Below are 20783 nucleotides of genomic sequence, written 5' to 3'. Positions count from 1 at the left end.
TCCACGTAAATTAGGAATGAAATGGCAATATCATGTAACCTGAGGAAGATTTGGACGGAGACTGATGGGTCTTTTGTAGTTCGGACGCTGACCTCCTATGGACTACAACTCCCAGAACGGAGGCGGGACGTTCACGTCGAGCGCACGAGCCTTGCTCCCCTCCGCAACAGCAGCAGCTGGTGCAGCCGAGGAGGCGACTACTTTGTTACAGCGGAGCCACCGGAGAGAAAACGGCGGAGGAAAACCGCTCGGAAAAGTGTTAACAGTTTGAAGAAAACGACGCGGTGAAACGTCTGCCGCCGGGTTTCGGTGTCAGCAGCTGTTGTATGAACTTGTCAGAGGATTTGAACTTCGTCTTTTTGAAGAATTAAAGGGGAGCTTCCACAAAGTTGAGCCGAAGAGGAGTTCTCTCATTCAGGATGTCGGACTGAGACAAAGGGGTCTGGGGGGCATTCCCGTCGGAGCGGTGAGTGGCACATGTAATTACCACCGAGATGGAAACTTTCTCGGGTTGTTGTCGTGGAGGAATCCTTTAGCTTCAGCCGCGTGGAGACGTTGAGCGTTATCCCGGTGTGCCGCTTGTGTTTTTTTTTTTTTTTTTTTTTTTTTCCTAAACCGAAGCGAGCAGCAGCCATCTCCGAGCCCGATGGCCAGTTAACTTGAGCGGCTGCTGGGTGGCTGGCCGGCCGGCTGCTGTCTCGTGGTAGGTTAGAATGATCAAGTGCGTCTTTGGTTTCATTTTCCTCCGCAGTTATCAACACGATCGCAAAGTGACATGAGCGAGAGGCCTCTTTGATTCATTTGACCTGCAGCGTGGTCGAGCTGGCTTTAACTGAGCTACTCAACATCCCCAGCAGCGTCAGTGGCCTCGCTGAAACAACGCATCTGCTGTGGGCTTGGAACGTTTTCAAAAACGTTCATCAACATCATCACCGAGCTTTGTTTTCCTCACAGTATAAACACAAGTCCCTTGTTGATGATATCAAATTTCATATGGAGAAGAAAAAAACAACTTCAACTTATCTCTCCGTTTTCGGTTTTGTTGTAAAACTACTGCTTTTTAACTTTGCTCACATTTTTTTTAGCAGGTAAAACTAGATCCTTGACGACTCCTCTGGATGGGAAAAGATGGAGAGGGAGTTGCAATGGTGGAAAGGACAGCTAGCTGCAGACATCCATCAGTCCCTCCGCATCAAGGTGAGCCTGACACGACAACACCGGTCCGTATGGAGAGTTTGTACCGACCTGAGTGGAGGATGTCTGCTAACCGGACATGAAACAAGGCAGACACAAGTGCCTTGTCCTGCTGGGCGAAATTCAGTTGGCAGCAAGGCTCAGTTACAGACCACAAACAATAGCATGTATGCTGCAACAACAACACATCATCAGTACAACCACAGTGGTAGTATTATGTGTTTATAGTACAAATACTAAAAACCTGCAATTAAAAATAATAACCAGAGTTTTAAAGTGCTAAGTTTGAAGGAAAAGGCAAAGTGACTTTGTCCAAATAATTGCTAGTAGTAGTATTAATAATTATTAGATATTGCTAATTGCCAAATGATTTGCAGTGTCAGAGAGAATGTTGATTTTACATCGTTATTTTAGTGTTTAACGTAAACCAGTGACCTGATTGTTGTTTTCTTAATTATGTAGAATATGAAGTGAAGGCAGGATGGATCTCTGAGGTTAAAATTGTATTTTGACATACATTTAGTCTTTAATAAATACTGCACTTTTCTGAACATTAGAAATTTCAGAAGGTTAACGGACATACAGATGAAATTTCAATTCATTGTGCAGCCCTATTTTATACTTAATATGGCTGCAGCTACCCATATATACACTGATCATCAAGCAATGGCTCATGTAGTTCAGATAATGTCAAGAAACTCTGAAAAAAGTGTCTCGTCACTGTGAGTCCAGACTCAGATTGCTTCTTTGTTTGATTATACACTTCAGAACTGAATTTTTTGTCATAAATAGCCCAAAAAAAGCTTCACTAATTTGCTTATATTTAAAAGTTTGGCAAATTCCTAAAAACAATTAACCCATTCTGAGAATAATTAATTTCATTAAAATGGATTCATAATTAGAGTGCTAAGTCTAAAACAGTAGATGAGTACAGAAGAAAGGGCCTGCAGAATTAGATTTATTAATCAGTTAGTTGGTGACGTGAGTTTCAGTTCTGTTCCGCAGTTTTTCTTGCTCTTTTATTATCGTAAAATATTTCTGTCGGAATGTCAGATGGATCAAAACGATGCATCCTGAGATGTCACACTGGGTGTGGGAGAAAATTATCTGGCAATTTTTTTTTTGTGTGGATTTCATATATTATTATATGTAATGATAATTTGTGCAAATTAATTCTGAAAACATGAATCAGCTGCAATTAGATGGTGTAACCCGAAAATATGCTTGGTGTCTTAGCATGTTGTGTTCTTCACATGGAATCGGAAGTTGGGTAGAAAATACAATTACATGGTCCACTTGTCTACTTAAACAAGATGTAAATGTAATTACGCGGAAGAGTTCGAGCTAATTAATTGAGAATGTCTTAATCAAGCAGAGCATCGTTCTTCATCTCTGTGTCACATTAATTGAGACGTGTGTCACTTGACTGGCATCTCGGGACTCGTACCAGTCCAGATCAGGTGCCGGAGATTGAGAGGCGACCGTGAGGGAGCAGGAGCGTAGCCTAGCTGCCTGTGAATCACACGTTTATGAGGTTCATAATGAGACATTCACTCACACAAAGTTGGATTCAGTTCATTCTTTACTGGACAGTGTCTGAGTCAGAGCCTGAAAGTCTGTATGCTGAGCTGGAAATAAACAACACTCCCACCATTTGCTCATTTACATCCCTGTATCTTACACTGATACACAAAGTTCAGTACAAATACTTCTGAGGCACAAAATACTTGATAGATAATGATGGAATAAAACGCTCCTCATTGAGGGAACAACATGCTGAATGTTTGTCTTCTGCCAGCTCTTTTTGTTCAGACTTTTCAACAGATCCAAGAAAGATGTCTTTTAAACTCACAGCGCATTAAGATACCGAGACACTCTTCATTCTTTTCAGTGCCTCAGTCACTCCTCACGGTGACAGCTGAATATCTTGTTCGGCTAAGAGTAGCTCTTCTCTACGGGAAACTCCATCTAAAGGTGCTGCTTTGTTTACTTCGGCATACTCTGGTTCATTTTCTCCCACCGTGGATAGTTTGGAGACAGAGGGAGAATAAAGACCAGAATAAACTTCCGTATACATAAACCTGTTCATAAAAGCAGATCGAACCCATTTGAATTCCAAGAAGATGAGGAATTGTCTTTCTTTTTTCTTCTTTTCCCCCTCTGGTGCGTCACAGTCAGAATCTTCGTCAACACACTGGAAAAAAAGAATAAACAGGAAGGATGTAGGGCAGTGGTGGTGGTTCTGTTGTTACAGTTTTATATCTTCTGCTCCAGTCTGTTTTTCAAACTCAACACAATGTTAAAGCGCTGCTGCTTGAACAAAGATGGGTTGAATTTGTGACTGAGGTGACAAAAAGTTAGAGAAGTTAGTGGCTCTCGTTCCTCCCTGTGTGTCGTTGATCGTGTATGCGTGTCAGAGAGTGAAGCACTAGAAACAGGCTGCACATTACTGAGTTCACCCGGGTTTTGTGTTTACATCAATGCTGATCTGAGCTGATAAACAGCCTGAGAGTCATTTGAACTGGGAAGAAATCTGATGAAACCTGTTCCCACTGCAGGTAAAAACCAGATGTAAGCAGGTTTTGTTGGCTGGTGAGGGGAGGGGGGCTAAACTGGCAAAGGTGTTAATTTCTACTATGATACTGAACCGGGCAAAAGTGAGTTTAACATGAATTTGGACAAAAAAAACCCCTATTCTGATATCTTTATCAAAGACCTCTGGCAAGATAGCCGTTGTTTTAAAAATCCTATGATCATCCGGCTGTAAATATGCCTGATTTATTGTCATGTCCTTCGGGCCACAGTGCAACTTCCCTCATCAAAGGGGGGTAATGAAGTAATTTTACAAATAACGTTTGCCATCCTTTGTTTTCATTAGTTCTTATAGGATTGTAAACTGGCTGGAACACATTCAGTCACCTCTGGGAAATGTGTCAACTGTTACTCTTAAAATGGTCAGCAGCTTAATGAGGGAAAAACAGGCAATTGTCTGATGGAGTTCTGATCCTCAAAAAATGATCAAACTAGGCATTCACAAATACATGGAGTTCTGCTGTTTCTTAGAACAATAAGATGTCTACAAGTAATGGTCTAGTTTGTGTTCAACCACAAATGCTTACATTCATCGAAACCAAACACCATCGTGTGAGTGTATTTCAGGAGTGAATAGTGAAATCATGCTGTGGAAATGTGGAGCTCTGTGTTAAGAGGCCTCCACAGAGTGTTCGCATTTCCTGCATGGAACCCGCTCCCCCGCAGCCTCCTCCAGCCTTAATGACGTTTGCTGCAGTGGTAATGCCCTGATGTGAGAGATAGCGCTGGTGTGTAGCATGTGGCAAATTATCAGACATGCAAATCAGGCGGAGGCAGCTGTGGAATCCTTAATTACGGTGCGGGTCCCCCACAAAGGCACCTCTCCACCCAGCACCACCCCCCCTGAGCCCCTCAGACTCATGCAGTCCCCCTCCCACATCCACCCCAGTTCTCCTGCTGCCCTTGTACCCCCAGACAGACAGATGGACCTGGCTGAAGCAGTGGGAGGAGAATTTGGGGAGGCTTGGATGCTGTGGCTGATTGTGGCACCGGGGGTGGTGCTGCTCAATGTGGATTTGAAAGGGGGGGGGGGGCTGTTTATTTTTGGATTCCATTGAAGTGTCAGTCTGTGAATCGGTGTTGTTTTAGTTGCGTACAAAATAAATAGGTGTCAGTGTGTGCAAACCAGACAATGTTTGTACATTTTCCCCTCTTTGCAAAGTCTTGCATAGCAAAGTATTGACTGTTGAGACCCAGAACCCTTTCAGTTTAAGAAGATTAATCTGCCAATCCTCAATCTCTTATTAAATCCAAATCAAAAACAGTTGCTGTTGTTGTGGTTTTGTTTTTTTTAAACTTGGGATTCCAAGAGAGCAAAAACATGTTTGAGAAGAAAAAACATTTCTGCTATAAGCAGCTTAACCATAGCGAGAGTAGCTGTGCTTTGAGTTGGTACAGTGTAAAGCAGGCTTGTCACGATACCAGAAATTTAGTAGTTGATACCAATACCACTTAAATTCCACGCTACTCGATACCACTTGATACCATGGTAAAAATAAAAAATAAACAATAAGTCCCCTGTAGTTCAACATACACTCCTTTATTTGAACCAAGTAAACAACAAACAATATTGTTTGAATTCAAATGCACTCACCTTGAATTCTTTGTACAAATCTGGATGTTTGTCTTTTAAATGCTTTGCCAAGTTTGATGTGTTGCTCCCCTTCGCTGTGGTACGGTGAAGGCATTTTTTGCATGTAGGTTTTTGCGGATCAGTTAGTAATCCCTCCTCATCAGCCTCGAATCCAAAGTATTTCCATAAGCAACTTTTGGCGTTTTTCTCCTCAATTAATTGGGGGGCAGCTGTCGCTGTAGTTGACGACCCAGATGCGTGTGCCTCCGCCATGTTGCATGTTGTTGTTCTTAGCAGGGTAGTCAGTCACGTGATCAGCACTGTAGGAGGGTTGCCATATAATTGCTCATTTACAGCCAAAAAACAACACTAAGGAAGTGGCCAGATCTGGCTCCTCGGTACCAACGGTACTTCGGGTTTTCTAGAAAAGTCAGTACCGTCACATTTTCAGAATCTTAGTACCGACTTGGTACTGAAGTATCGGTTCTTGTGACAAGCATAGTGTAAAGTGTGAGTTTGCTGCTGTGAAACTGGATCTTTGTGTGAGTCCTGTTGTGTGAGGCTGATTGGGGAGGTACCCGAGGCTGATTCAATGCTAATGCTCCTGAGTGTCTCCCTTCCACTTTGAAACACATGCAGCTAATTGAACATGAATAGGAGATGTGCTAGGGGTGAAACCTAATCCTATCTACTACTCAACCTCCACTGAAGGAACCATACCCACCCCCAAATACACACACACACACACACCATCACCCACAGCCCATTGCTCAGAGACCCCTGCAATGACCCAAATTAGCTCCTCGTCGTTGCAGCAAAGGAGAATAAAATCGAATTGAAATGAGGTTGAAGCATGATCAAGATTTGCTGATGGTGAATTCGTGATGTGATTTTTTTCAGCAGCAGCAGCTCTCCTGACAGCAGTTAAAGCCAGTCAGCAGGAGACGTACATGGCTCACTATTATGCATATCATTTACACCCCGCATGTTTCTCCACCACTGCTTCCTGCCCACCCTGCTCCTCTCACCCAGTGACTCACATCATGCCTCCTCTCCTCTTCCCCTCCAGGAGCTGAAGTTACCCATCTACCGGGCTCATTCTCCACAGATCGGAATGCGTCGGTACTTTGCAGACTTGTTGGCCATTCTGAGTAACCGCTACCAGCTTTGTCCCACTGCACGTCACCTGGCAGTCTACCTGTTGGACTTGTTCATGGACCACTATGACGTGGCTGTCAAGCAGCTCTATGTCATCGCCCTCTCCTGTCTGCTCCTAGCTAGTAAGTTCTATAATGGTCTTCTACCTTCTTCCTTTCAGAACATGTTGTATACATTGCAGAAAAATGTCGTTTTATTTGCCGTAGGTGATGCTGGGGAATAGAATAAAGAATTAAGGTCTTTAGTCCCCAAGTGATAGTTTGTCGGCAGACACCACATTGCCTTGGTGGAGGTAATTTGCTCTCCAAGTGCCCCCCAGCATTAATTATTTAATATTCAAGACTCGTTAATGGCAACTTCTGGGTTTCATTTGAACTTGTAAATGCAAATAAGTGTCTCCTTTGCCAGAAGAGCTATAGTAACTGGAATTTGTGCACAGATGGCACAAGGTGAAATACAAACTGCAGCATGGCTAGTTTGAATAGATCAGCCACGGAGGCCGGTACTGACACTCACTACTGTCAGATGTGATGTCGCTAGTGTGATGGAAAGCCAGTGCCTTTGTTTCAGGAAAAAATTGGTCTAACCTTTGGGGATTATACTCGTGTCTGCAGAACTTTCTGTCCGTCTTTGATCTTTGCTGTAATAACATGTCTGTGGTTACTAAAGCCTCATGCAGTCAGAGATGAAGCAGCACTGCACCTGCCAAGGCCAATATACCCCCCTGCTGTCATTGTGATCTGGAGGCGTACATTCATCACACGCTTTATTTTCTTATGGTACACATTCTGCTCTCATAGACCAACGTTTTCATGTATAATGTGATGGTATTTCAAATTTTTCTAGTGAGCAACTCCCACAAATGTACTGGTAAAGATACCAGTGTATTATTGGGTACTAAAATGTAGTGCTTTCATAGCCAAAATTGAAGACTTCCATTTTACTCCAAAACCCTAAATGAATAATTTTTAACATTCATGCTTTAAAATGTATAAACTGACTAGGCCAGACGGACTGCTGTATAGTTACACAGAAATAACAATTTACTAACCTATAAAAATTATTTAATTCAAGATCATGATGCCTTTTATGTCATTATAATGTTCGTACGTCGTTCAACACAGTTGTAAACTTTTGCTGACCAGCAATGATCAAACAGCTCTGGTCCACCCCGAGATGGATTTCAGTGTAACGTTAGCTAATGTAGCTAAGTTACTGCTATTTGCATAGAAAGAAATAACATGATTAAATGTTAGGTAACATTAATGAAATTCACAGTGGTGGTGATTAACTATGATGATCATAACTCCAGAAATATCATATTCTATTGTTTTGTTTTGCTGCTACCACCTCCATTGACTGATCAGAGGTGCAACAGCCTGTCCCATCCATTCTGTGAGGTGCAGTATGATTGTCTTGAATCTGTTGTGTATCAGGCCGCAGGTGAAAATAGTCCCTGACATACACCGTTCCTGTTATGTCAGAAGAGTTTACTTAAAACTGCAGTATGATGTAGATGAATACCAGAATGTTTCGTAAACCAGTTTTTAAAACTATTTTCAAATCATTTTCCAACTGGACTAAAGAGGTCCAGAGGAGATATCGACAGATAGGGTTGGTTTTGTTCTTTTTCTTTCTCTTGGATTCTTTATAAACAAATGATCTGATAAATATTATTTGTAATCTGTGTCCTTCTCAAGCTGTCAGTGTATCAACAGAAGGGAGTGAATGTGTTTCTCTGCTGCAACGTCTAAACTTGTGTGTGTTTCACGTGAAGCAGCTTTGTTAATCATTCTCCCCCTGCTGATGCTTGCTGCAGGTTGTGTTGTAGTGTGTCTCTGTCTGTTTGGTGATTAACAGACTGTGAGGTTTTTGGTACATTAATGCAGCCCTTGGCATCATGGGTAATTAGACTAATGATGGCGTCAAAGTGGAAGTCTGGAACAGGGCCCGCTCACTTGGGAGGGCGCGGTGTATGTTTGTGTGTGCACGGGTAATGACGCTGAAGCCATCTTTGCAATCAGAGTAGTCTCTGTGGTGAGATAAATTAGAGTGAGACTTGAAAGAGGTTTTATTTAAAAGCAATCTCCTGAGAATCCCAGAATAGCTTTGAGAGTTAACTCACAGAGTGATATAAATATTATCTACCCAACCTGGACACGGGCTCTTCCTCTATTCTTTAATCGATTAATCATCTTTTTTTTATCAAATCTTTTTTCTTTAGCCTTTTCAAGCTCTCTCATTTCTGCTCTGCTGCATCTGACTCCTTCAAGACTCCAGAGAGTCTCTGTTGTGATTGATGGAGGCTTGAAAGGGGGTTTTGATTCAAAGCTGTCTTTGGTTTTTATACGTCCTGAGGTGCTTTGGAATCTGGCCTAGTTATTGAACAGCGGCCCCAGGTCCCACTGCATGCCTTTGTTGGCACATACATAGTCTTTCTTAAAAATGTTTAGGTTTCCGCACTCGGTTAATTAATTGCCACCTCTTTTGTGCCTCTCAGCAGTTACTTCTTAATCCTGTTACACTATTGTGTGTTTTTGTGGGTGCTTGTGTGTGCATGTCTGTAAATGGATGAGTGCTTCTTCTTTTGCAGGAGTCAGATTATTGTCAGATTTTTAAACCCACTGGGATTAAGTCTTATTGGCAGTTGGGCATTTATTTTGAGACCATGCTTTACTGGAAAGCTGCACTTCTCAGAGAGAAGAATGAAAGATTCACTGAAGATCGTTAATGTTTACACATTCGATTTTAAAAATTAATCCCCAGACTTAAAGTTTCTGTTGTGTTGCACTCTGGGATGTCCTGCAGTGACCACATCTGTCTTCTTGACAGATTGAAGTCCCTGAAGTCAGAGCTCTGCATACAGCAGCTATTTGTTATGCTAAATGACATCATGGATGTGTCTCATTTGGTGTCAGTGTTGTATTCTATATTTATGTCTTGAGTGTGGGGTTTTGTGCTTGATTATCAGTTGGATGCCCTATTTCATGGTTTGTTTTGCTTCATGGTTGTCACTGGGTTTGTTCAGTGATGCTGATTCAGTGGAGGGTCTCAAAGACTAAAAAAAAAAAAAGAGCATCCTGTGAAATGCACAAGAAGCTCAGTCATATTGACTACACAGTGCACTTACACAGGCCTCAGAGCCCGGGGGTTGGGAGGAACTGTGTGCTGAGGGGCACCTGCCATATGCTCTCCAAGTCAGGCCTCAAACAAAAGCCCGTCAATGAAGGCAGGACAGCCAGGCAGCCAGACCCTTCCAGGGAGGGGGAGGGGAGCAGAGACTGAGGGCTGGAGGTTGTGTGTGTGTGCGCGCGTGTGTGTGTGTGTGCGTGCGTGCATGCATGCATGCATGCTAGACTTGCTTTAAGCTAGTCTGCTGAATGATATGGTTGCTATGGCAGCCATGTGATAATGAATGGAGTTTTTCACCTGATCACCTAATGAGGATCCACATTTAAGCCATTAAGGAGGTTCCTATTTACAGGGCATTCCATTACTGCCACATAATTTGACTGACGGGGCTCTAGTGGTGTCCTTTTACCTTTCGCTGCTGGCTCTGTTTCCTCTTTATTCTCTCACCTTTTCAGGGACAGGCAGAGAGAGCTGGTCCTGGGACAGGGCGGCCAGTAAAAGCAGCCCCACATCCCTGGGGGGGGTTGGGAAATGAGGGGAGTGATACTTCAAAGGCAGGTCGGTTGCTGATGTTAAACAGGGTAGAAAAGGAGGGAGAGGTGGTTGCATGCAAAGTGGGACATGTTAGAACTGAACCACTCAGCAGGATGCCCTGAAATGTAGATTAGGAGGAACCTGGCTCCTGCTTTACTTCTCTCTCAGAGGTTTGATTATAACTCAAACAGAAGGGCTGTTACACATGGCTGTCATGATTAAAGAAATTACAGAGAGATATATTAAGAGGGTTAGAAAATTTAATGATATTCATTATTATCAGCTGATAGTGCAGCACTGTTCTGATTTGAGAGTTATTTATTCAATTATACCCACAAAGTTTGTAATACATCTGCCCGGGACTCTTTTTGACCACATGCTCTATGTGTTGGCCCCTATGATCCACAATGCAAGGCTCAGTTGATTGATTCTCACACACACACACACACACACACACACACACACACACACACACACACACACACACACACACACACTGGGCTGGAGTTTCTTAGATTCTCCCCGGTCACTTAGGCATTAGCACCAGGGGTTAAAGGTTGACTCAGGCCTACATTGTGGGAGCTGTCAGGGCCAGGGGTGGCAACATGGAGATTCTGTGATGGAGCTGTGACCAATTACACACTTCCAATGAAAGATGAACCAGCAAATAAAAGGAGTCACAAGAGCAGAGGAAATTCCTTCATGGCGGTCAAGACAAAGAAACGGCAGGAGAGAGGGAAGAACAGGATCAAGATACTTTTATCTGAAAGGCAGACTCAACATTAAATCAACTATTGGGGCCCAACAATTTTGGAAAAATACCCAGTTGGGATTATTTTTTATTGGTTTTGCAATTGTGATGTGACTCACTTGTTATTATTATTATATTTTATTGTTATAGTATTAGTCTCATCATTGACATTTGAATTGAAGTGCATGATAATGGTTTGATTTTTGCAAGGATCTGCATTAAACAGTTTTCTTTAGAATACCGTTTACATGCTGGGATAACTTTGAATTGCAGCAGCACAATACTTCATTTAGAATAGTATTTGGCCTTCAGAAAATATTGCACCTCCCAGTAGTTTGATATTGGAATACCAGTAAAAAATTTGATAGGTTGTTGTTCAGCCCAGTAAAGTATTACCGTTATGCATGAAGTACTGATGAGGGATGAATTTCTATCAATGTGTTTCATTTTGGAAGTGTAAAAGAAGAATAAGCTTTTGACATTTACTATTTATCCTGTTTTGGGAGCTGAATTTTCCTTAATATACCTTTTAGAAAAGTATGAAACTTATATATGGATTTATTTTAACAAATATTTATTGTATTCAAAGCTAAACTTCACAGTCTTACTAACATGCTAAACCCTAATTTATATGCAGGTGTACTTGTATTTTATCCATCTCGTAAATGGGCCTCAATTTGAGAAAAAAAAAGACTACATGACACCTTCAAAATGGAGGGCAGCAGAAGTTGTTCTTGACGTATAAGAATACCCTTCTCATGTTTCCAACAGCCCCGACGCTCAAACCCTCTCCACCCTCACCCCTTCCCCAAACAGCACACCTGGGAGGAGGCCCTGCTTCCTCTCCTTACCTTTCTCTAACCCCTAACCTCTCACCCCTTCCTGTTTACTTGTCCCATCCTCACCCGTGGTCACCGTCAGGAAGGATAGGTGTCCTGTAGTTGAGGCCTACGAAGGAGTATTTGATGTAGTTTTTTCATTGTCTCTTATTTCTTGACTGACTACAGATAGGATCATTTGGCTGCCTGCATTCCAGGTCGGCTGAACTAACAGCAGAGGAATGCACCTTCTTTATCAACAGCGACACAACTGCAAAATAGTACAAGGAGCTGGGCTGTTCTCGGCTTGCTATCACAGGCTGTTACTGTAAGAAAAACAACAACAAAATGCTAAAAGTACTGTGTATTTGACTTTATTAAAGGTAAATATACTGAATGGCTGTTCCTGCACTTAAAGGCAGGAATGTAGAAGTGCTTTAATCTCCTTCCATCTTAATACTTGAGAGCTCTAGATTTTAAACAAGTCCTGATTATTTAATTACCAGAAAATGTATCTGAAGCAATTTTGGAAAAAGAAGGATAATTTGTAAATTTTCAGCAAGTAACAGGTTAGTTAATAAAAGCACGTCATCCAGCTTCTCAGGTATTTTCTTAGTTGTAGATTAGCGTACCTTTTGGCTTTTTAAATTATTTTTTATTTATGTTTGCTTTTGTCTGACAAGGGAGTAATAGTCAGTGATTAGTCATGTAAATAGTAATCATTGGTGCTGTTGCGTAAATATTTCCAGCCCTGTTTAATGATGCACATCAACTCTTTTTTCCGAGCTACCATTTCTGCTTGAGGCTGTTTTTGGCTCCAAGTCTGCAGCCGCAACACCTCGTTAGAATAAAAAGAGACCATTGTTTCGTCAAAGATAGCTGTAATATATACAGGAGTCAGTTCTTCCTACAGTGAGTCAGACTTGTTTGTGGCTTGAATCATGCTGTCGTGATCTGAAGGCTTCTATGAAGTTACTTTATTTGTTCTTGTGCTTTTCAGACATCCATCTTTTTTTATGTGTAATCACAGAGCACAATGAAGCGATTGACTTGCGCCGTGTTTCTCTTAAAAGATCAAAGGGGCCGGGGTTGTGTGGAGATTGGGGGATATTGATGGCGTTTTATGACGTTGTCTGTGTGGACATTGCAGTCTAGTAGCAGCAGACAGAGTCTTGGATCCTGAGGATACGAGGGCGAGAGAATGGGGCAAGTGTGGACTGGGAGCACTGGTGGGTGTAAACAGCCCTGCCTCTCAGTGCTTCCTGTTCTCGTGGAGGGACGCCATTACTGCCTCTCTGCTAATTGCCCCTCTGGCTGGTTTGAGCTGCAGATCCCCCCTCACCCTTCCACTCATGCTCTCTCAACCATTCACTCCCTTCCTCTCCTCTGCCCTGCTTAACGGTGGGTCGCAACATCAGTGGTAAAACTCACACTTGATCGGAAGGCGCTCCGGTCCTGTCCTGTAGATGAGGCCATACAGAGGTAAATGAGCTTCATCAAAGACTTGGTAGCAGTGACAGTTGTTCCTCTCTGTATCCACTGCGTCCACTTCAACAGCAGCTTGGACAAATCAATAAAGGCCCCATTTCCAGTTGTTGGTTGCCATGTTTTTAGATTACAGGCCAAGATTGATCTCACTAGAGTGGTGTGTAGAACTGCAGCTAGATGAATATTTTTATGAAGCCAATTAATGTTGGGTGATAAACACACACACACACACACACACACACACACACACACTGTATTTGAGTCAAGTAGCACTGAGAAATTAATCACAATTGAAAAATTCAAAAATCACAATATGGTCTACTAGATGGTTCAAATCGCAGGAAGGCTTTTAGATACAGATCCTTATAAAAATCATATTTGAGTGGGGTTTAACATGAAAACTAGAATAGAAATTAAAAAACAAACAAAAAAAAACCTCAACTGATTGCCTTTTCACCCACCATTAAAAGTAATCCATGATCCTACAACAGTGACCTGGAATTTGCTGTAGTTTTATTCCACATATCAAGCCTGGCTACAATAAACTGTTTTATCCTAATTTTATTACCTTAATGACATATTTACATTTAAATCCCAGCCACTGTACGATCCACTGGGCTTTTAATGTTGTTTAATTATTTCCTCATGGTCTCAGGTTCAGGTGATTGGATTTGACAAGATTGCAAATATAATAAATATTTTTGATGATCCCTATATCTAAAACTATCTATCTATCTATCTATCTATCTATCTGTCTATCTATCATCTGTCTATCTCTCTATCTATCTAGGGATATATGTGTGTGTGTATATATGTGTGTGTGTATGTATGTATATATATATATATATATATATATATATATATATACACGTATATATATATATATATATATATATATATATATATATACACGTATATGTTTGTGTATGTAATATGTATGTGTATTTGTGTGTATCAAATCTTAAATGCTGTATACTTAAAGGGACCAGGTGTTTTTCAGAAGCCTGGATCAGATGTCCCTGTCATCTCCTCACTCTGGTTCCCAAATTTGAGCCTAAAGGATACCCCTGTTAGCCTCTTTGATTAAAGGTTGAATCGTCCCTCTTCATTGGTCGCCCAGACCCCGGAGGCCTCTGGGCTGTTGCTATGGAAAGCAGGGGGTGTCTTGGGATCGGGTGGGGGCTAACCATAATGGCACTGCTGTAATGTCTGCAAGGATCTGGAGTGAGAGGGCCAGAAATATCAGGGATCAAGCTGACTTTCATGGAGAGTGTTAGGCTTGTATAATCCTCGCTAAGTGCCCCACACTGGCCTGCAGTGTGGCTTCCAAGGCTTGTTAGGGTGCTCCCTCAGCTCTACAGCCAGATGTTCACTAATGTCAACTTAATTGCTAATGCTTGGATAGCAACAGTTTAGCAAAAGCTGTGCTAAGCTGACCAAAACCCTGCTGCATGTGGTGGTACTTGTTAATACTCATTCAAGGCCCAATTGATTATAATGCATACATCTGTTAGCAACCCCCTATATGAGGATGACTGGGTTTAAGATTCTAGACTGTGTCCCAGCCTGGCTCAAAAACTGTAGCAACACCAGATGGAGGCTAAGGATTTTTCAAAAACATGAAAACAACCAAAGTTAAATGTGTAGGTCAGTGACAAGAGTGCGTATAAATTTGGGTTCAATACTTGTGAGAAGCAAAAGCAGTTGCTGCTGTTGAAGTCAAATGATGGAGCTCTCAATAAAAATGAATTTGTTCCCCATGTGTCTCAGGAGAAGAAAAGGGAAGTTTCAGATGTTCTCTAACGCCACGCTGTGTCTGTTCAGGTAAATTTGAGGAGAAGGAGGACCGGGTTCCTAAACTGGAGCAGTTGAACTCACTGGGCTTCATGTGCAGCCTCAACCTGGTTCTCAACAAGAGGGATCTGATCAAAATGGAGCTTCTGCTGCTGGAGACCTTTGGTTGGAATCTATGCATGCCCACACCCGCCCACTTTATTGACTACTACCTCCATGCCTCGGTGCAGGAGGGCGACCTGTACAACGGTTGGCCCCTGTCCTCTCTCTCCAAAACCAAGGCGTTCATGGATAAATACACTCACTACTTCCTGGAAGTCTCACTGCAAGGTGGGTTCAGTGGAATATCTCCCTACAGGTTTAGATATGAGGTACTGAGTGTGTGGTTTGTAAAAAAAACAAAAACAAAAAAAACAAGTGCCAAGACCTTATGGAACTCTGTGTTTTTAGACCACGCCTTCTTGAGTTTCCGGCCGTCCCAGGTTGCTGCGGCGTGTGTGGCAGCATCTCGTATTTGCCTGCAGATTTCCCCGAGTTGGACAACCGCCCTGCATCTGCTCACCGGCTACACCTGGGACCACCTCACCCAGTGCATAGAGCTCATGCTGCTGTAAGAGACTTTCTATCTCTGGATAATTCTGGTTGCCATGGCTTTAGGGATGCTCTCCTTTAAGTCAAAGCTTATTTATTTGAGTGTATCATCAGGTTGAAAGGTTTACGTCTGATAAGCCCATCTTGTACCTTCACTGGAGAGTAAACAGCTGCACTCTCTTTGGTCAGAGATGTTTATTTTCCTGCATCAGTGTAACTGTCAATACAGGATTTATTGTATGCGCTCCATCTATGCTCCAGCTAATACATCCGTCCTCTTTCACACATGTAGCCACTCAACCATGCAGTGACAGGTGCTGCTTTAATTCTCCACTTCTCATCGTATTTATAACTTTTCTGTCCACAGTGCTCATGACAACGATGTGAAGGAGGCCAACAAAACCAAATCCACCCCCCCTCACCGACCATCCTCGCTGCAGTCTCAGCCCCAGACATCTCACCTCTCTCCGGTGTCAGCCATCCCTAGGTCTGTCTCCTCCTCCTCCTCCTCAGCCTCCTCCACACCACAGCTGCTCTTCCAGCCAGACGGCTTCCCACACCTTTCCCAGCATTCCCCTTCGCTGTCCCAGCTGCAAGTGCTTGCTGATTCCCAGGCTTTGGGGCCTGTAGTGAACATGTCTCAGGACTTTCTTCAGAGTCACAGGCTGGGGCTCCTAGCTGGGGCTCCCTGCATGACTGCTGGGGGTGCGTTCCCCTCCTACCCCAGTCTGGCCTCTGGCCTCCAGCCAGGGGCTCGCGCGCTGCCACTTCAGGGCCCCATTTCTCTGCAAATGGCCCTTGCTGGAGAACCTCGCCACTGCCTGAGCATGGCCTACAGCGGGGGCTACCTGGGGGCCCATCACACCTTCACAGCCGGCTGCTTTGATAGGTGACGCCAGGAGACGGAGAGGGATCATAAACCCATACAGGAGTGTACCACAAAGCTCCCGTCCCAGCTTCCTCCCCCGAAACATCCACTCACAGACCTCCTCTCTCTCTCCGTCGGCACCGCAACACCCTCAGCATGTCCCAGCCCCCCCGCCCTCTCACAGAGACGCCTCAAACGCAAGCAGAGGTCCAAAGGCACTACAGACCCGGTGGAAGTCATCACACTGACGTGACAAATGCTCCACAGGCTCATTTAGAACAGCAAGGCAGTGCAACATATTCCTGCCATAGTCTTGACTGATTCAATGAATCTGTGTTCTTCTGATCCCATCACCACTGTGAATGAGAGGAAAGCAGCAATGTGATCCAACACCCGCCTCATCCAGTGCCTGCTCGCAGTGATGACTGAGCCAATTTTAGAAGTGCATAGAACACAAAATATCTGTGATAATTATTTCTTGCTGCTTGACATATTTTTTTAATTGATAACCTCTCAAAACTAAGACATTACCAGGAGAGGAAAAAAGGGGACAATATTTGAGAGATGGGAAAACACACGTGTCCTTAAAGTTAGCGCACATTGACTGAACACCTGTAGTCTGTGTCAAGCCTGAAGGGCCCCTCTGGAAATTCCTCACTGCATTAGCCCTCAGAGGGGACGGAGAATTCATTGTTTTGTGCACAGCAGGTGAAGCTACCAGCATGAAAAGCCTCAAACGGCAAGGTTCAGTCATTTTCTCTCTCATTCTGTCGTCATCATCTCTTCTCTCCCATCTCCAAAGTCCAGCCTTTTGGCGGAGCTGCCACACACTCAGGTGAATATGTGGCGCTCTTGCAGCCATGGGCTTGGTCATACTTAGGTTTCAACTCCAGCTCCACTCAAAGATGTTACCACAAACGGATGTGACTGGACCAGCACGGTGAAGGAGACGTGGACGTCACTCGTGTAGTGTACATATGAATTGCTGCTGCCGCCTTATGAATTGCTGGTTCTGTCTGTGTTAATGATGTTTACATGAACCACTAAGTATCAGGGACTTGAACACGATTACTTGAATATGATTCCATTGAAATATGCCATAGCTTTTATTTATGACTTGTTCTTCTCTTGTTCTTTTTATTAATTTTTTTTGTTTTGAAGTAATATAGCTTTTTATACAAACTTAGAAACACCATTGAATAATTATAGGTTTTTTTTGTGTGTGTGTACATGATTCTGGAAACTGTATATTCAGGCTCAGGTTGAAGGCTGACTCTAGCAGCCGTCCCATTCTACTTTGCTCAAACGCTTTAAGGTGATGCTAAAGCTGCATCTCTGGGGTCTGAAACGTTCCCCTTCTTCATCACTGGATCATCCCAACAACTCAGATGGCCTGGTCGTTGGATCCGAGTGGAACAACCTCGTGGTCGCCGTGTTCACACACAAACATCTGCAGCCAGTCAGCTGTAATTGCTCCCCACATTTGGAAAGCTCACAATCTTCTACTTCCTGTTTAACTATAAACACATGCAGATTCTCTGTGCTGGTCGTATAGGGTACTCACTGGTTACCATGGGGATACTTTTAAATGACCCCAAATCCAATTTTGACTGAAATGAAGTAAATTGTAAGTTAGAAAGTAATTATAGCTGACTGTCATTTCTCTCTTGACTCGTAACCACCATGTCAGCGCCGTCCTCAGCAGCCGACAAGCCAAACGTAAATTCTTCGGAGTCCATTTCTCGGATCACATGAAGCCTTCTGAAAGCGCTACAGCGATAGACTCACCAGTCACCAAATCCCATACAGCTAGACATCTTAGCTCCTCTGAAAAGGGCGTGAAATGATGCTATGCCTTTGTTTTCGCTAACTTTTTTTGTACAACTTTATGATATATATATTTTTTACATTCCCTTTGTTTTCCAGTGTATATTAGTTTTGATTGAACGCTATGGGTGTGAACTAGATGAAAGAGATCAACTTGCTCTTTTCCTCATAACTCATGAGCAACTACTCACTGAGGTGTCAAAGGTGCAATAACGTTTTCTGTTGAAGCTGACCACAGCCGTCACTGTCTCGTGTACACACCACTGGCTCACCTTTTTTTGTAATAACTTATTTTTTGAGAATTGTGTGATCGCTTGATTTCTTCTACAGGGCAGTTGGGCTCTGAACACGATGAATATGTTGCATATTGCAGCCAACACCTTTGGTTTTTTTTTGGAGTGATAAATATGACTGATTTTGTGTTTAGTTAGTTTTACTGTTTTACTGTTTACTGCTCCTGTGAAAGGTGCTGATGTCCCTCACACCAAACACTTGTCCGATGTAATGAATTGACACCATAAACTTCCAGTTTATATTTTTATATTTTGTACCAACCTGTAGTTTTGCTTTATGTGACACTGAATGATAAAAGGGTCTATTTTATCATAATGTGCCATGGAAAAATAAACACACGTAAACTGTTTTGGAGTGTTGTGTGTGTGTGTGTGTGTGTGTGTGTGTGTGTGTGTGTGTGTGTGTGTGTGTGTGTGTGTGTGTGTGTGTGTGCTGTGTTGCCAAGAAGAGCAGCAGAGATAAACTGAGCAGGTTTCACACACCGAGACCACATGCTGCTGGTGCATTCACACAGCCACAGTACGCCTTGTGTGTGAGGTCATATAAAGAACCAATCATTTCATCATTCGTTCCTCCACTCGGAGTTGGACTTGGAGCTGCAAATCCACAGATGAAGTTGTTCAACCCTCAGCCTCTGCTCCTTAACTTCTTTCCGCCATCCTCTCTAGACGTTGAGCTTCAAGTCCTCCGTCCAACACGCTTGTGTACTTTGTTCTGAAACTCAGACGCTGTTGTGTCGTTTTCCTCGCTGAATCAGTTGAGCTTCAAACCCAGATGTGTGTACAAACGCCTGATCATATCAGCCCTCAGATCTTTAATTAGCACTGACTATAATAAAGGATTTAAAAACGTGACTGATCCAAATGGAATTAACCTAGCATACCAATTATAAAGCAATCAGTGTTTTGGCACACTGTTTACTCGATTTGTAATTTTGATCTGAACATTTGGCTAAAAAAATTGTTGATATGGAGACTGTGTTAGTGAGGCTGTGGGGAATTGGAAGAGCTTTAATCTTAAATTGACCATCTGTAAAGGGTGGGAGGGGGGCAAAGCAGTGCTCAGGGCCGTCACTTAAGTAATACATCATCCACTCACTCTCATGTAAGCTTTTGTGTGTGTGTGTGTGTGTGTGTGTGTGTGTGCCTAAAGGAACGGTTCTGGCCTCTGGTTGTGGGTGCAAGCAGGCATATGATGATTGAAAAACACTCCTTAATGCCTAATATTCTCCTGCAAAGTTTCAAATCTGAAGTAAAGCATTTAAATCGTGTGTAATAGTAAAACATACATAAGTTTAGCATCCATCTCTTGCTTTCACCATCAGTATCTCTGTAAATGACATTGTCATGCCGGAGTTGTTATGTTGAGGACTAGAAATTTGGTTGTTTTGCTGTGTAAAATGATCCCCAACAGTCGCTCCTTTCATAGCACATAATCCAGTATAAGAGTTCTATATGTAATGAATAAAACATTGTTGAAATGAAAGAACGTCGACCTGAAATCTTAAGTCTGTTGAATTTCACTGGAAGAAAAAGGCGCCGTAATTAAGTTATTTGAAACATCATGTGATCACAGTGACACAATAAAACGCAATAAAATGTTTCAGTGGTTGTTGTTCGGTTGATGTTTCCTTTACGTTTTCTCCCATCCGCCCTCGAATTCTGCATTTCAGCTTTGGAAAAAAAGTCCTAGTTACAGAAAAGAGCCCACATGTGTCATGTGTGATGTCACGTTTATTATCGACTTACGGCCTTTGTTATACGATATGATGTAATATCATACTGGAGGGAAAGTTTTACATTTTCTGATTTACGAGGAGAGACTCAGCGTGTTGAGAAGTGGCTGAATGTCACAAAAAACTACCTGATATTAGCAGGAGTGTCATAAAACCACAAGAATATGATATTAGACAACAGGTTTCCTCTTTTTTCGCTGTGAAGGTTTTTTTCCTTCCTGTTTTTTCTTGAATCATAAAAACAAACAAAAAAAACAAAACAAAGCCTTCCAAAAGTTGACCAAATTCTTAAACTTTGTCAGTGAGTTGGATGAAAACGTGAAGGAAGTTTTGTTTCACAGAGGAACGAGAGCGCCTCTTAGTGGTAACAGCTTGGAAATGTAGCAGTCACTGTATAGACAGGAAATTAGCTGGTGCATGAAAATGATTTACCA

The 20783-nt window shown here is 42.7% G+C and overlaps 1 protein-coding gene across 2 annotated transcripts; it reads left to right on the top strand.

Moving 5' to 3' along the window:
* Positions 1–180: 180 nt before the first annotated feature.
* ccnjl (cyclin J-like) lies at positions 181–18963 on the top strand. 2 transcript variants are annotated; one of them, XM_086222619.1, is made up of 6 exons: positions 181–466; positions 1089–1197; positions 6429–6639; positions 15065–15364; positions 15485–15644; positions 15993–18963. In XM_086222619.1, exons 2-6 carry the CDS (start codon positions 1129–1131, stop codon positions 16516–16518), a joined length of 1266 nt encoding a protein of 421 aa, XP_086078745.1. In that variant the 5' UTR covers positions 181–466; positions 1089–1128; the 3' UTR covers positions 16519–18963. The 2 variants fall into 2 exon arrangements, with proteins under 2 accessions (XP_086078745.1, XP_086078743.1); XM_086222617.1 differs by having other exon boundaries at positions 1086–1197.
* The last annotated feature ends 1820 nt before the right edge of the window (positions 18964–20783 follow it).

The sequence above is a fragment of the Aulostomus chinensis genome, chromosome 13, assembly GCF_037954235.1.
Source record: "Aulostomus chinensis isolate RoL2024-O1b breed Wild chromosome 13, RoL_Achi_v1.0, whole genome shotgun sequence".
NCBI classification, from domain to species: Eukaryota; Metazoa; Chordata; class Actinopteri; order Syngnathiformes; family Aulostomidae; genus Aulostomus; species Aulostomus chinensis.
Note: the sequence above shows the minus strand (reverse complement) of the source record. Positions and strands in the feature narration are given on the sequence as shown.